Here is a 17,386-nt window from a genome sequence, read left to right as displayed (position 1 = left end):
ATGACCAGTGATGTTCTTAACTTCATGTTCTTAACTTCCTAGAAGCAAAGGGATACGAAATCCTTCTGAGGCAAAACTGGAGAAGTAAGTGAAGTGTATTCCCTGCAATTTGGAATGTGTGTGTGTGTTGGCGGGGAGGGGGCACAGAATGACAAAGGAACATGTAAATCCAGAATCCAGGAAATACTTCAATAATCAGGGTCCTCTCCCCCACCAACCCCGAACATTTGCAATTTTCCACTCCAGTCCCAGTTCTCTTCCATTTCAGGAGTGGCTACAGCCACAAGGAGAAAACCAACCATATGGCTCTGTCCTTCTGGACATTTCTACAATGTCAGCTGGGCTGCTTTGGAAAATCCCATTTTATCTCCTACAGCTATATGACCTCAAGTTGTCATTCTGAATAAAGTATGCTTCCACTGATTTTTATGAACACAGACAAAAGCTGCTACAACCTTTTTTTTTTTTTAAACCTTGCAAACCAACTGTAGTTGCTATGTAGGGTTATTTGTTTCTAAGGCAACAGCGTATATCTAAGTACTAATGGCCTGTCCTTTTGCCAGGCAACAAACAGCCTTGTGAAGCAACTGCACCTGTCTCGGCTACGCGTTACTATGGAGACACTCCAGTTGCTATAGCTACCATCACGCTAATCGCCTAGCAAACGCAGACATACAGCAGTCTTCTCAGAGAGCCCAGCTGTTCCTCCCCATCTCTTGCTGAAGACTGATTGTCTAGGGCCTGTGATGGAATGCTTCTCGGCTGAGAGGCACAAGAACTTCATTAATGCCATTTTGGAGGATCACTTTGTGCTGCCTCCTACAGAACCAGCATCAGACCAGGAGAAGCCTCTGCGAGAAGTGGACTATAAAACTCCAGAAATCTCTTGACACTATGCCACTCCCAGTTCACATAAACGTGTCGTCCAAGGACAAGTTCTCTTGACTAGGGTAGCTGCCACAAAAACATTTCTATATATCTTCTAACATAATTTTGAAATTTTGAGGGATGCACTTTGGACCCAAGCACCATGTGTAGATAAAATCCACTTTAAAATGCTGTTTCATGTCATATGTCTCTTTCTTTGAATCTAACGTTAATATGCTTTTTCCAAAAAATGACAATCTACTTAACCCTTCACTCTGATTATAAATTAGTAAAAATGGCACTCATGACCTCAATCTCCCAACACATGGGCGTGAGGAGAGCAGAGGTCTCCATTGTCCCCTACAGTTCCTGAAGAAGCAAACACCAAGTAACCACAACAAACCCATCACTTAGGAGCACCGTCTACATGGAGACCAGGAAAGACAACAACCCAGCGAGCATTCTCACAACGCCAGCAGACCCTGCTCAGGTCAGGGGAAGATGGCATCGCTCGCCTGACTCATTCCTGTATGTTTATCCCAACAGAACGTGACACCCAGAGATATGAAAGCTGTCAGCTTTTCTTTGTAAATGTTTCTACTCAGGAAGACAATATTTTACCACCATGAAGTCTTCTGGAAGCACTGTTCCCCGAGAGGAGCAGAAGCGGTAAGGTTTGCAGGAAATACAACAATGGATATGCCTACTAACAATATTTCATTTCTTTCTCATTTATCTGCAGTTATTTTTGAAACCTCACGCAGCCTATGAAATTAGTTGCAGTGCCTGCCTCTGCCAAAATAAAAGTGATTTCAGTAGATCCCCCCAAAAGAAAGAAGGTACTGCTTACCTTTGATATGCCTGAGGAGAGGTGGGAGGTGGGTGGTAAGGTGTCTTTTTCAAAGCCTGAATTAGATTTTGTCTATACTCTGGGTCTATGCACCATAACGACCCTTTCCCAATACTCTGCAAAGGAAATTAAAATACAAAAGCATTAATACAGAAGTGTCAAGTATTTTGCAGGAAGGAGATATACAGCTACTACCCTAGTTATTTTTAAAAGCTTCTCATTTATTTGTTGACTGTTGGCCAGACTTAAATATCATCCTCAGACAACAAAACACCATAAAATGCTTTTAAATCTTCCTCGTATTAAGTTTGACAGACCCAGTGAATGTCATTACCAGATTATACTGATACAATGATAAAATTTTCATATCCAAACTACCCCCAAAAGGAAATCCTTCATGATTCTTCAGTGTCAACACTGAACAACAATATGAATTCTCTTCTAAAAATCTTTAATTTTGCCAGATTTCAAATGTTGAAGGAAAAAGAGCTGAGACACCCTCAAAACTATCTCTGCTTTAAAAACTAGAGTTATGTTTATACACCACATTATGTCAGCGCCACTTTACAAAAATGGAAAAGTTAGTCCACTTGTTTTTTTTCTAACTTCTCACAAAATGCTTGGAATGGATTTGGGCAATTATCTTCCCCAAGAAACAAAAGATCCCAGGCACCAATGATAACCCTAAGCCAGAATCCGGCATTTGTTTTTTTGGATTCCTCAGTTCACAGCAATCTGCTCCAGCCTTAAGAGTTGAATCTTTAGAAGTCAAATTTTAAAATGCAAATTTCCTCAAACTGTTCCGTGGAGATGAGGAAGTTGTCCTGGAGGCCCACTTTGGGGCTGGCTGGAGGCATTTGGTCTATGATCAGCATATTTTAAAAAAATGTTAAATCCTGCCTCCGTGGCCATTGGAGCTGGCAGCAGGCCAACGGGCAGTACTCTGTAGCTGCAAGCTTTCAAGTGACCCAGTGTACCCAAATTGTTGATGTGGTTGATTTGTAAATATTTACCGATTTGGAAAGAAAAGAAGTCAAATTACTTAAACCTGTGTCCACTCCATGCTTTCAGCCACACACTCCCTTATTTTCACAACTGTTCCACTACAGGAAGATTGGTGCTGTCTTCCAACATTTAGAAAGCAAACAAGAAAAGCATTTAACGACCATGAGGGGGGAGGGGAGGCCTAGAAAATTCCAGAGAAGGAGAACCAAACACAAGTTATTTTCAAACATGTATAAAGAAGTTTTTTAAATTCTGTGTTTCAATCTTCAATTCAAATAGTTTTCTTACAAACCTTATTTATCCACAGCACCCATGAAAATACTATCAATAACACCAGCAAACAGGGCAACCAGAAATCATCAATTTTGTGGCTCTGAGAACAGGGGAATGGCACAAAGCCAGGGTCACAGGCTGGCACCTGGGGCCACCCCAGGCACCCAGCTCCAGCTGCAGTTCTGACCCCAGACGCAGGTCTGGGTCAGGTGGGCCTGTGTTATGATAAATGCCAGTTTGATCATCTGGATGCTGAGAGCCTGGGAGACTTCAACTTTGGAAAATGCAACAGTCCTGTCCTGGCCTTCCCTTTCATGCATTCATTTTCAAATTCAGAAGAGTTCAGGGACCTGATGAGATTTTCCATGTAAAACTGGCGGGCTACCCAGGAATATGCCCCGGAGCTTCCATCTTTCCCTGTGGAAAAAAAGCTGTGCAGCACACTTTTTAAAGAAAGCCAAAAGGTAAGGAGTGGGGAGGTTAGGGAGGGGCAAGGGAGAGCAGGATTTAGCACAAGTGGATAAAGTAAACAAACCGACAAGGATGTCAACCTCCTACAGCACTGGAGGGGTGGGGGGGGAGACTGGCCTGACCCCACCATCAAAGGCTCCTCTGGAGCCCTGGGCCAGGGGTCTTCCCTTCAGGTACCATACAGCATGGTCTAAACTGCATGGAGGGCCATCGCTGTCTGCAATCCAAACATTTCTGCAATGAGATTATCTCACTTCTGGAAACCTAAGAGCTTTGGGTTTTATCACAGTGGCTCTCAGACTAGAGGAATTTAATCTTACACCAAAAATCCAAGGACAAAGCAAAGAAGGACAACTGGCCCTCTCAGGTAAGTAATGATAAGTCAGTGGTTCACTATGATTCACTACTGTTTTAAAACTAGACGAAGTAAATCCCCAGATTTGTGCAGAACTTCACACAGTAACTGATCCAGATGCAGAGGGGCAGGCAGGGAAATGGTAAGAACAGGTGGTCTGGGACCTCAGAAAGTCATGGCTTCCTCACTGGTAGAGACATGTACAAAGCCCAGGATGGCAAGACACAAAATCCTACCACAGTGGCTGCAACTTACAGGCAGCCTCATGTACCTCACCTATCTTTGTTTGTTTTTGCTACCAGGGATTGAACCCAGGGGCATTAGACCACTTAGCCACATCCCCAGCCCTATTTTTGTATTTTATTCAGAGACAGGGTCTCACTGAGTTGCTTACTGCCTTGCCGTTGCTGAGGCTGGCTTTGAACTTGTGATCCTCCTGCCTCAGCCTCCCAACCTGCTGGAATTACAGGCATATATGACCGGGCCGGCTAACCTAACCTTTTTGACAAAAGAAGGGAGACCAAGTGTGGCTGGACAACGTTTCATTAAATCAAATCTGAGGAGTCTTCAGCTCCATCAGTGTTAGGATGAGGGCCCTCCAGCAAAGTGCCTGTATGCATGAGCTGCTGGCCTGGCTTCAGTGAGCTTTTCAACATTCTAAGATCCTCCTTTATTTTTGCACTCCCTCTATCTGTCTTCTCTGCAAACCACACCCCAGGCACAAGCTATCACAACTCTTCCCCTTCTTAGTAAGCCAACATCAGCCATGAGTAACCACCTCCCTTCTAGAAGTTTCCTTTCACCCAGGTCTTTGGAGTGTGATTATCCAGCTAAGGTTTAATTCCAAATTTGGTCAATACTTGTGGCCAAATGTACTCCCAATGCTCATTAACCAAAGAAATGTTCTCAGGCTTTGGATCCTAAGTAATGGTTCCCACCTTGATGGGTCCTACGCTGGAATTCCAAAGAGAAAAAACAAACAAATGAAATGCTTCTTGGGGACACACCCCTAGGGACTGTCAATGCCTGCAATTTTAGGGCCAGCATCAGGCCACGCTTGGGGGGAGCCCCAGAGGAGGCTGGGCGAGTACCTCATTTGCAAGCCTTCCTGGTTGCCTGTAGCAGTTCAGAATAGTAAAAAGGTTTACTTGACAATTTTTTAAAATGGAAATGTGCAGAGGATAGAGTACTCAAGTTTCTGAGGCTACGGGGAAAACCATACTGAATGCCCCTTACAGGGGAAAGAGGGTGTGATTTGATTTTAGTTGCACAATAAGCTTGAGACTCGGAGCTTTTACAGAAATGACTGCATTTCAGATGAAGGCAAGCATGTGCAGTCTTTTTTGTTTGGAATGGAAATAACTATGAAGGCCATGCACCATTAAGTGTTAAGGAATTCACAATAATAAAGGAAGAAAATGTCATTTATAGATACATTTTCATTATATATAAATATAACATTCACACCCTGAGAGAAAACTAATGTGAATAAGGTAGAAAATGAGTAAAAAGAATGAGGCCAAGTTTTTATATTTTTTTTTTAATTAAAAAGCACCTGGGGAATAATACCTCTGTTAATAATAATAATAAAAAAAAATACACAAGAGGAACAAGAAAGAAAGAGGAGCCTATAGTATATACAGACTGAAGTGATAAGTGAAAAACATCTGGAAAAAAACAACTAAATTAAACTCTAAATCTAAAGGTATCATCTTTCCACGTGGCCTCCAGGGAACATCCTGTGGTTCATGCCTCTATCCCACGTCCCCGCAGCACTTCAGACCTGCACTAAGGCACCTGCTGGTCTATGTGACACTGGTCTCATGTTAGGGACCCTTGGTTAGATTGAGGATTCTGGAGGAAAGACACTATTTTTTTAAACACTGTATTTCAAAGTGTGCTATGATACATTCATGGATCACAAAATCAAGAGAATGAGTCACAACCGCTATTTGTTTTAATGGAACAGAACAGAATCAAATAGAATAGTCAAGAACAGAAAATATGCACAGTCATGTACTGTGAAATTCGTGTTTGTCCCATCTGGTAAGTATGTGCACACTGAGTCTGGAGTAGTATACTCCTTGCTGGGAAGCTGGGTCAACATATGGTAAACGCTGGTCCAAGACAATGGATTCCAGGGTTCTTTTCTTTCTCACCACTTCTAGGAATAAAAGCCTCTCCCAGCAGGAATGGAGGGCATACTCAGATGTGAGGCTTAGGGCTGCACTTGAGGAATAGGGGGGACAATAAGGCAGAAGCTGCATCAAAATAAAGCAGGAAGCTAAGTACAAGTTCTTCATGCATTTAAAATGATACCTGTAGCCATGTGTGATGGCGCACAGCTGTAATCCCAGTGATTTAGGAGGCTGAGGCAGGAAAACTGCAAGTTCAAGGCCAGGCTCAGCAACTTCGTGAGGCCCTAAGAAACTTATGGAGACCCTGTCTCAGAATAAAAAAATCAAAAGGCTGGGAGGTGGCTCAGTGGTTAAGCACCCAGGGTTCAATCCCTGGAATCAAAAAAAAAAAAAAAAAGAAGAAGAAGAAGAAGAAGGAAGGGCGAAAAGAAGAAATAAATGGTACCTCTTGATGTTTTTCATATGCTGTGTCCGAGATGTTCCCAGCACTACCCACTTCTCAACCACTGGCTCATTTGTTTATTCATTCGTGTGGCAGGTGCCATGGAGGACACATTAGTAAATGAAAATGATAAAAATTAGTGACCTCACAGAGCCTGGATCGCAGAGGGGAAAATAAGGTGAGCAGGTAAAGAAATAAAATAAATAAGATGGTGACAGACGGTGCTACCCGCCAGGGAGGAAATACAGAGAGTGAGGAGCTGGAGGAGAGGAGACTGCCGCTGTGCGTAGGGCTGGGAGCGGCGACAGGGCTCTCAGAGATGCTTTGGACCTGATACAGCATCCAGGCCCAGGATGACCACAGGGCGCCGGCTCAGGTGAGGGCAGTGGAGGTGGAGAGAAAGACAGCCTCACCGTGCATTCTGGAGAACAGGTGGACCTGGCCCTGGATTAGAAGTGGCAGGGAAAGAAAAGAGAAGAACAAAGGTTGATTTGAGTGACTAAGTAGGTCGATTAGGAGGAGGAGGAAATCCAGCACTCTTGAAAATAAACCCTTTGAGACTCTCTATCTACCAAGATCTACCGATTACAGTATTTGAAAGAACTTACTGGACACAGGCCACCTGTCTTCCCCCTGCTACTTCCTCCATGGCCCCACCTTTACAGCAAAAGCTCATGAGCATGACAGATTTGAGGTGCTCTGGCTTTTGAGGTTTAGTACGGCTGGTTCCTCCAGAGCTGAGGTAGGTAAACTTTTTCTAAAAGGGCCACAGGTACTATTTCAGTCTTTGTAGGTCACATGGTTTCTGTTATGACAACCCAGCTCCACCACTGCGGCCCAAAAGCAACCAGACCCATACACCCATAAACACGGCTGTGCTTCAGGAAGACTTATTTACAAAAACACAGTTCAGGATCCCTTGGCCTATGGACCAATACTTGTGCTCAGGGTTCACAGTCTCAAAGCGCTATAGTCTGGGAACCCAAGGAACCAGGTAAGGATCTTCACAGATTAACAGAAGTGGGCTAGGTCCTGCAGGGTTGGGGAGGAGCTGTCAATGAAGATCTAAGTAAAGTGCTCCAAGGCAAGAAAGGGGTCACACGTGGGGAACAGGGGGAGGGAGGAATAGACAGAGACTAATTAAGTTCATCAGTAAAAAAAAAATACTACACAGTATTGGCTGGGCTGCACCAGCCATCGCTGCCCTGGGAAAGGGCTACACATGTGCAGTTCGCTTTCCTTCCCCGGCCTACTTCATATCTATAAATCAGGTGCTCAGACTAAATCACCATTCTGTGAGTACATGGGTCATCAACAACACTGCCACATTCCTGGAACAGGACCTCACACCTGTAAAGTCGGTGAGAAGCACATCATCATGCTTTCAAGGGGTAGCCCTTACTTTGGTGGACAGGGACACTGGAGTCAGAAAGAACCAAATCAAAATCTTCTTTCAAAACTTCCAACCAACCTGTGTGACCTTTGGCAAAGGACTGAACTGCTCTGAGCCCCAGTTTCTCCATGTATAAAATGGGAGTGACACAGTACCTGCTTCACAGGAGTGTGGTGAGCGTTAAATGAGGTCCTACCATGCTTGGCACACGGTACTCGTGGAACTGTCAATTGAGGCAAACTGCAAAACAAAACAAAACCACCCACATGGCTGTTTTCCATGACCTGATGTTACTTTCCATGGTCCAAAGGAAGCATTCCGCATCAGATGCATTAAGGTGGAAGTGGAAATGGAAGGCTCAAAATAGAACAAAGCAAATAACTGGCCACTGCGGTAAAGTCAGGAGGGACGTGGGGCCTCAAGGAGGCCACTTGCTTTGAGTCACGTCTTTGCGCACTGCAGTCCCCACGGTGTCCAGAACCATGTGGCAGTCCAGGGCTTCCTAAATGGGGGTTGCACTTGGCTAGTTTCTTAGATGACCATTTTCTTAATAGTTTTGATATTTAAAGTCTCTGCTGGTGTCTGTAGACTATAAGGGATAGCATTTTAGATAGAACCTGGGTGCCTTTAGGAATCCCTACTAAGAACCTATGAGAACCTACCAGCTGCCTCTCCTTCCTTGGGGTGAGAGCCCTGCCCTCCAGGCTGCTCTGGGGCAAGGTGGGGTGAGGCCTGACTAGGAGGATAAAGCTGGGAAGGGTCTCCTGGCTGGAGGGCTGAGTAGGGAGGCCCAGGCACTCTTGGCTATCAGTGGGGAAAGGGGGTTGAACTCTTGTGGCAGTTGGAACTGATAAGGCCCCCTCATTTGTCACCGACTAACACTTGTGGCTTCCTAGCCAGGGGTCCCAGAGCTGACATCGTCATCCCAGGGCCATTCTGTACAACATAAACAAAGTTTCCCCAGGGTCCGGAAGGCAGGCTTGACTGCTTCTGGAACAGCCGGGGCTTGTTTCACTGTGAAGACGCAGCTCACTGCCTGGGCTCTGGGTGCCACCCCTGCAACGGGGCCTGTACCACTCCGCCTGGTGGCTCCCCTTCTCTGACCCAGCTCTGGCTCAGCTCCTCAAGGCCAAGGCAACCTTCAAGGAGGAGGGAGAAAGGGGATTCATGGGACTGGGGAAGGGGAGGGCAGGGGCTGGCACACGGGTTCCCATTCCCACAAAACTCAGGCTGGGCACCTCGCCAGCACCAGCGGCCCAGCCAGACTGCAGTGTTCAGGAGCTGACCCAAACTTCCTCGGTCCTCAGGAAGGGGTGCTTCTTGGGGCTCCTTTTGAATCAGATCACTTCATACCACTGAGAAGAAGTGACAGAGTATGAGGCACTCAGGGCACTGACCCAAAGGCAGGGTCCGTTTCCCTGGGGAGCTGCATCTCCAGAGGAAGGCAGGCAACAAACAACGCTACGGGATTACATAAGCTGGCCGAAGGGCTACGGGACGACAGAGGCAAGGATGAGGCCCGCGGGAAAAGGTGTCAGCTGCACCTGCTCCCCCAGGGGACCCGCCCAGGACAGCCCCTCCAGCTCCCACCTGGCATGCCCCCGGCCTCTTGGAGGTTGGGTTCTCTTCCTCACCCCCCCTAACCTGTCACCACCCAGTCTTACTCCTGGGTTCATACTTTCTGACTTCCAAGATGGTGAAGAAGAGACAAACTCACAAACCAACTCGTGAATGTTCAAGAAGAAAGCAGCCCACAAGTGGCTCCCAACATCAAGGGAACCACGTGTACAGTTCTTGTCTATACTGCCGAGCTGCTGGGGGAAAACCATTTGTCCTCCTCACCCGCATGACACCTTCTCCAAGGGTCACCTGGGGCTATAATGTACACAAGGCCCCTAACACCATCCCCAGGGTAAGGGGCCATTAATCCATTTCATTCTCCTCTCTGCCAAAGGAAGTCACAGTAGAACTCAGATGCTACTTGAAGGGTGGGTGGGGGGGGGGGGACAGAAGAGTGAAAGGTTATTCTAGCAAATGACCATGATGGCTTGGCCCCTGCTTTGAAATGCACAAAATATCCAGCAAGAAGGGATTCCTAAATGCACCTGGGTTCTATCTAAAATGCTATCATTTGTAGTCTACAGACACCAGGAGAGACTTTAAAATATCAAAAGTGTTAAGAAAATGGTCTTCTAAGAAACTAGCCAAGTACACCAAAGAGGGAAGCGGGGGGGGGGGGGGGGGGCATGGACTACAAAGAATTTTTTTCTAAATACATCCTTGTTCAATTCCTGTAACAAAATTATTTCAGAAGTGAAAGGTCTTTGGGTTTTTTTTAATACTCATTGCTTCTGTATGCTAAATGTCTAAATTTAAATTTACTAAGTGCTTGTTTCCCCAACAGCAGAAAGAGGGACAGAAAAATTTTAACTTCCCACTCAAGTTGGTGGCCCAGTGAGCTTCAGTGTGGCTCTGGTTCCCTCCAGGATGGGGGGTGGGGGTGGCACCCCCACCCCCACCTGGCACACAGCACCAGTCCCTGGGCAAGAGGGGCTGCACATCTAGGTCCTCATAATCCCAGCCAAGGACATTTTGTACACCTAGGGATGTGTCCTCTAAATATCAGACGTGGAAATCACCCCCATGCCTGCAGTAAGTCCTGTGATTATTCACAGGCATGTTCTAGACCCTCTGAAGACAGAAATGACAATTAACGTGTGACTTGTGTGGTGTTCAGATACCTGTGCTCTGTGATGATTGAAGGGCCCCAGCTCCCTCAGAAGCACCATGAATGTCATTCTGTTCTCTCCCGGAGTGGAGGACATGGGGCACGTGCCAATCTAAGCAGGAAGAATCAATAATCTCCTTGTATTAACACCTAAATAAAACCAAAATAATCCCCAAGATTTGGCTAAAACCAAATTAATCTCTAGGAGAAGCCTGCTGGGGAGAGTCACGCGGGGGCGGGAGTCAGGACGGGAAACCAGTTGATCGGCATCCACCAGAGCTGGGGCCACCCTGTCCAGTTTCTTCTTCCTGCTCCCTACCAGCCACGGTGTCATCTCCACAGGGGTCAGCACCAGGAAGCAGTCTATTTGAGTTGGAAAGAGTTACTTTTTGCAAACCTACACTACTGCATCCCAACTGCCAAGGGCCACCCAGAGCCAAAGGTCAAACACCACCCTGGCAAGTTCTAACAAAAGTGAAAACACACACACACACACACACATATACACACACACACACAGTCAGAAGGCCAAAGAATTGGCATCTTTAAAATGACCGTTTTTATCCAACAAATCTGAATATTCTCCCAAATTAATTTCACCACTTTTTCCTTGGGAAACCAAAAAGGGTTAACTATGACTACAAGTAAAAACTGTACCATTTCAAGAAAAAGCACAGAGATAGGAGGGTTAAGAAAAAAAAAAAAAAACAAGAATGTCAAGCACAGCACAAAACACACAGGAAGTATAAAAGCTGGTCATTTTATACTTCTAATGCCAGCCTTGCTGTAGGACCTCAAAGAGCCCAACTACTAATCACACAAGTTCAAGATCCTCACATGCACACACAGGATATGTGGATAAATTCTCCATGTCAGTGTGTCCACTAACAACTTCATTACAGAAACAAAGACAGGCACGTTTACAAGGTTTTATTTGTTACTTGACATGAAAAGGAATATGCAATGGTGTGGTCAAGTCGCTGGAGGTGGGTAGATCCCTCTTTTTTAAATAATAGTTGTTTGTATCATACTTACAATCTTAAAGTTAAAATTGCATGCGCAAATTACAAAGAGCACAAATGACAGAATAAAAGATGTATATTAAATTGCCTCTTTTTTTAAGCTTAAAAGGCAAACTCACTTAAAACTAGTAGCTATGAGGGGAAGTAACATTCACCAGTCATCATATTTACATAAATAAAAACTCGGCTATTTTAAAAGAAGTTTAAGACCGGTAAAGACCATTAGAAACATGCTTTTCTTTTTCTTTTTGCAGAGCTGGGAATGGAACCTGGAGCCTAACACAGGCTAAGCAGAGAGTTCAGCTATGAGCATTCAGAGTGGCGGGGGAAGAGCAGGCAGGCAGCCCGCAGCAGTGAGAGTTTATGGGAGGTATTGAAGGCACACATGGTCAGACATGGTTGGGTTACAACTGGCCCACCTAGGGCCACTCTATCTTCTGGTTGTCCATAGTTACTCATCTATTTTTAAATGCTCCACTATGATCTTATCTAATTGGCACATACAATTGGATCACCTTATTTCCATACTAAAAGTTGTTCCAACTACCTGGCTAGGCCAGGTACCTTTCTGGAGAGTGTGCGCTCCATTTCTGGCCTTCAGTTTTGAATGGTCACAAGACAGGTTCTCTCAGTAAAACAAGACCATCAAGTGTGTGTTTTCTAAGGAGAGGCCACAGGCTATGGATAATCAGGGCCTGACCCTCCTGGTGGTCAAGGGGGCCCTCCTGGGAGCCCCTGGGTTGCAGATCCGTCTTTGAGCCACAGCATTTTGCTAACTTTAGCAATCCCACTTTTAAGGAGAAATCACCTTTCCAGTGCCTCTCAACTCCTAGCAGAAGGACCCAACAGCAAAGGACACCCTTCAACAAATGGTGACATGGTGGCACCATGCTACTAAGACAGAACTGAAACCACCCTGGACCCAAGTGAAAAAAACTGCAAGGAACAAACAACACTGCAAGTGCTCCTGGTTAAGATAGGAACAAATGTGCAAAGTGCCACCAGAGCAGAGCTGTGCCTGAGTTGGGGGAGTGGGGGGAGCCCCTGAGGAAAACAGCAGGGAGGAGAGAAAGAAAAGGAAGATGAAGACAGCATGAAGGAATCCTGGGATTGACAGCTTAAGGGGGCTGAAGGAAAAATTAAGGGAAGAGAGTCCATCCACCTGCCGACCTGCCTCCAACCCGTCAACAAGAGCTACTGGAACCAGCCGCTGTCCAGAGACAGCATGGCACTTGGCCCGCTGCCTCCAAAGCCTCCTCTCTGTGGCTCCTGCCTAATCTCCTGGAGGCCTCTTTCAGAGTATTTAACAGGCAAATGGCCTCAATCCTCAATGTCATTATCACATCTTCCTCTTCCCAAATGGTCCACAGGTGGGAGATGCTGCCCTGGTCATTTGCATATTTGTCCCCCAAAGTGCTGAGTTTTGCTGTGAGAACTGAATGGACATCCTGGCCATGAGGATTCACTGGGGCTTCAGGCACACAGCCTAAGATTTTTATGGGGCCAGAGGGGCACCTGGGGCAGCACACCTGTCCTCAGCCCCATCTGGGAACTCAATGCAACCTGAGGCACAGACCTCCAGAGAGCCAACCACAGGCTCACCCACAGGGGGCCACGCGGCCACCAAGAGACTGTCAGAGAACTCCACCAGGAAAAAGATCCTGGGCTTCACCAACACTCCCACGTGCCTCTCACCTGGCCACCCTCTCATGCCTCTCCCCAACTGACCTCAGAAAGGACCCCTGGGCTCATATGCCTATCTCCCAGGAAAAGGGGGACAGAGAAACTGGGCCCCCTGTCCAGGAACACACACTATCCTTACCAACCACACTCTCAGACCATGCTTCAACTATTAAGTTTAAAGAAGAAGAAAAAGGAAAAGCCACAGCTTGATTATTCATGAAAACTTTTATACACAGAAATGTTTAGGGCTAGGGGCAGGCCTCAGTGGCAGAGTGCTCGCTCAGCATGCACAAAGAAGGGGTCTGAATCCCAACACAACACACACACACACAATATGTTTAACTCACTCGGGATGTTGCTGAGTCACCTGGCCTACAACTGTCCAGCTCACGGCTCAGGGTATACGCATGCATTTTTAGTAATAATGATAAAAGCAGCAGTTAGCATCAAAGACCAGCAGCAACTTCATTAACACTGAGTAGTGACCACAAGCTGAGTACCCTCCAGAGCATATGATGGCGTGCATTATTTAATTCTCTTAGCACACCTAGAAGGTGAGGAATGTCAGGACCCCACAGATAGCTTGACTAACTTGCCTAAGGTCAATGCAAGCAGTAACACAAGAACCTGCACCTCACGGCCAAAACACATCACTGACAGTCACTGTGGTGGACAGGTGGCAAGATGCAATAAAAACCACAGTGCATTCCCAGGCCAGTCACCACCATCACCCGCTGCCCTGAGGGCAGTACATCCCAGAGTGGGAATGCCACACAGATGCGTTCTGATGTACACACACACACACACACACACACATTTTCTTTAATTATTCATTTCAGACAAAACACCAAAGTCAAAACATACTATTGTCATTTTTTATAGCTTCCTATGGTGCTGCTTTTGCATGACCATTTGCAAATAAAACATCACCTTTCTGTTTGTACAGCAAATTTCAAAGGGTAATCAAATATCTCAGGTGGCGCTACACAACTGGATGAAGGAATCTGAGAAGCTTATTAAGGCCATTTATAGCCACAAAAACAGGCTCTGAAAGGACAGGGGCTTGCCCTAGATAACAATCAACAGAGGCAGAGAGCCAAGATTCAAACCTGGGTCTCCTGAGTTGCCAACGTGAGAAAACCCAGCCTGCCAGAAATATTTTCCAATACATGTATGTGGTTCGGAGGGTTCCCACACCTTCCTGAAGGAATGCACCAAAGTAAACCAAGCCCCCAAAGGTGGAATGGCTCGTATATATCTGTGCCAACACTTACATTCTCCTCCCCAACCAACGAGAGGGACCCAAGATTCCTGAATTCACTTGGCAGGGAGAAGTTCTTAAGTTGTGTGCTACTCTAGAGAAATCTTTTTAAAGAGAACAAGCAAAGAAAAGAGCTTTGGTTTGATAGACATTCCAAAATGAGTGGAAGAAAAGTTAGAGCCCACTCTCTGTTCTTCTGGAATTATCTACACTGGATTCATCTGGCAAAACAAACACAACCTACACTACATTCAACTCTATAGTCAGGGTCTCTGTGGCCTGTGGGGCCACACACACACAGGACAGAACTGACATTTCCGATAAGTCATGTCTTTATTAGGTATAAAATCAACACCTAGAAGTGCATCTATGAGGCCCTCTCATTAACTTTACATGAAGCAAGAGAAAGAATTGTACTTGGGGCTCCCACTGGACCCTTCTCCCTCGGGTCAATGCTTGGTGGCACTTTCTTTCACCTGTGACAGCCTGAGGACAACTGTCATCCTGCAGTGTGCTCCTGGATGGTGGACAGTCTTCTTACAATGTTACAAAAAAATAGAAGAAGAAGAAGCTCATTCTGATCATTTAAGTCTTGGTGACTCCAAGGAGTTGTACCCAAGAGGAACCCAGCACGGAAGGCTCTTCACAGGTACAAAAAGAACTGTGAAGCCCAAGCTCAGAGGGGTCAGTTCTGTCCTCTTCATCCCCTCAGGTGGTCCTACTACAAGGAAAGGAGAGAATCCCCTCTGATTTTTGTTACAGGAAGATAATTATCAAAGACTTGAAAATAAAGACTATCAGACCCCAGCTGGAAGGAGTCTGGCTTCTGTTTAGGAGTTTTCATGAAAGATCCTTGGATATGGACAAACCTCCCATCCATCTACCCGACCACGTGGAGACTCACTCGCCTCGTGTGTGCCAGGGTCAAACGCGACATCTACCTGATGTTCAGGGCACATGGGGGCTACTGCAATGGTTACTGGTCCTCCCCGTTTCACGGGCACGGGTGGGTGTACTGGATATATCCACCTGCTCAACAGAGCCACACTCTACTGTCCTCCATCAAGGGGACATTGTGGACACACGGACGGGCTCCCTGCCCACTCACTTCCTCTCTGGTTTCACTAAAGGAAGGCATCAGCAAGACACAGAAGGCTGGGAGGAGAGAGAAGACAGGGGGTACCTTCCCCTGCCTCGACCTCCTGGGCTGAAGTGGCTTAGCTGTCCTGCTGCCCAAGGTCACAGCTCCCGTGAGCCAGGAGCTCGGCGGCTTTCTCCTCCAGGTCCCAGGATCTGCTCCTTTCCCCGTCAGGCCCAGGGGAATGAAAGCCTTCGGATGCAGCCTACGTCCTCTTCCCCGGGGTCACAGCATCATCCCAAGCTGGTGCCCTGGACCTTTGTCCACAGCTGTGAATAGTCCCCTATCAAACTCTCCTCAGTGACTTCACTGTGAGTTGCCATCTGTCTCCTGCCAGGACTGACTGACAAGATGAAAAAACAAAACGGATTACCCTAGAATTTTACTCTTTAGAATCTGCAGGTCACAAAACGCACATAATAATTCCCTTACCATTTCCCCCAAAGTCAGGCAAGGGAAAAAGTAGGCCTCCAACACTTCCCTAATAATTTACTGCACTGCATACCTTAAAAGAGCAGAATTTGTCTTCTTAAAAAAGTGAAGTAAGCTCTGAAACATGGAAACTCGATTACAGAATTAGAGAAGTATGTTGTTACTAAAAATATTCTCTGTAGAATTCCTTTCTGAGTACATCATCAAGGATCACTATTATGTTTCAAAGTCACTCTAAAGGCATATAAAAATGGCAAATAAGACAACAGTGTCAGAGAGGTTTCCAGTTCTACGACAGCTGAATGACTGACACTCTATCTTATCTGAAATACTGTCCGATGTTGGCATAAACCACTGGTATGAATTCATCTATTCTAACAAGAACACCAGTCAGTCAAACTTCATAAACTTAAAAGAGTCAACCTCATCCTGCAGTTCACTGGTGTTCTGAACTAGATCAGGGTAACCCCAAGAAATTAAAACAAGACTTGAAGTTTCTAATTTAAATATTATGAGCTATCTTCTGAAGTACAAAAGTCTCCAAGGAACCTACAAGATATAATGGGGGTGGCGGGGGAGAACACATTGGGATTCTTTAATTGCTGAGGAAACAATTCAAATCTGATATCAATGTCATAATGCTAGCCAGGTACAGTGGCACACACCTGTAATCCCAGTGGCTCAGGAGGCTGAGACAGGAGAATCGATAGTTCAAAGCCAGCCTCAGCAATTTAGTGAAGTGCTAAGCGACTCAGTGAGACCCTGTCTCTAAACAAAATACCAAAATAGCGCTGGGGATGTGGGTCAGTCCTCGAGTGCCCCCGAGTTTAAAAAAAAAAAAAAATCATAATGCTAAAAACAAAATTTTAAAAGGCTGTTAACAAATGAAATGTAAACCACGTTTGCTTATGCATTTTTTTAAAGACGCTGCAAGAGTGTTTCAAGCATGGCTGTCTTTATCTAATGCCAAATGATCAAGCAGAGGCTTATCACAGCCTTCCAGAGAAACCTGGGTTCCCCTTGTGGGGTGTTGGTCCATTTCCCAGGGTTCAGCCTGTTGGTGCAGGTCCTGGAGTTACATACAGCATTTTAGAATAAGTATTTTGCAACAAGTATTAAGGGAGGGATCCCGTGGGCACAATGTCTCCTTCTTGGGAAATGAGGATGAGATCCAGATACGACGGCCCCAGCCCTTCCCACAGACTTCCTACACAGCACAAAGCAAAGTCACGGTTCCACATTTATTTGTGAGGCTCCACGACTCGGCGTCTGTCTCCACAGCTAATCTGCAAGTTCCATGATGGGAGGGGTTGCCTTCCGTTCTACTC

General features: G+C 46.0%; 1 protein-coding gene across 7 annotated transcripts in view; it reads right to left on the bottom strand.

Annotated features, from left to right (window-relative positions):
- Nucleotides 1-17,386, bottom strand: part of Foxn3 (forkhead box N3) — a 387,213-nt gene that overhangs the window by 162,852 nt on the left and 206,975 nt on the right. For all 7 annotated transcript variants that reach the window (XM_046440684.2, XM_046440692.2, XM_046440690.2 and 4 more), the window contains one exon: nucleotides 1,718-1,833. In XM_046440684.2, the coding sequence (XP_046296640.1) occupies nucleotides 1,718-1,833 (116 nt within the window). The remainder of the gene's footprint in view (nucleotides 1-1,717; nucleotides 1,834-17,386) is intronic.

The sequence above is a fragment of the Marmota monax genome, unplaced genomic scaffold (genome assembly GCF_021218885.2).
Source record: "Marmota monax isolate L192 unplaced genomic scaffold, Marmota_monax_Labrador192_F-V1.1 WCK01_AAM20220418_F8-fsc00017, whole genome shotgun sequence".
In the NCBI taxonomy this organism is placed as follows: domain Eukaryota; kingdom Metazoa; phylum Chordata; class Mammalia; order Rodentia; family Sciuridae; genus Marmota; species Marmota monax.
Note: the sequence above shows the minus strand (reverse complement) of the source record. Positions and strands in the feature narration are given on the sequence as shown.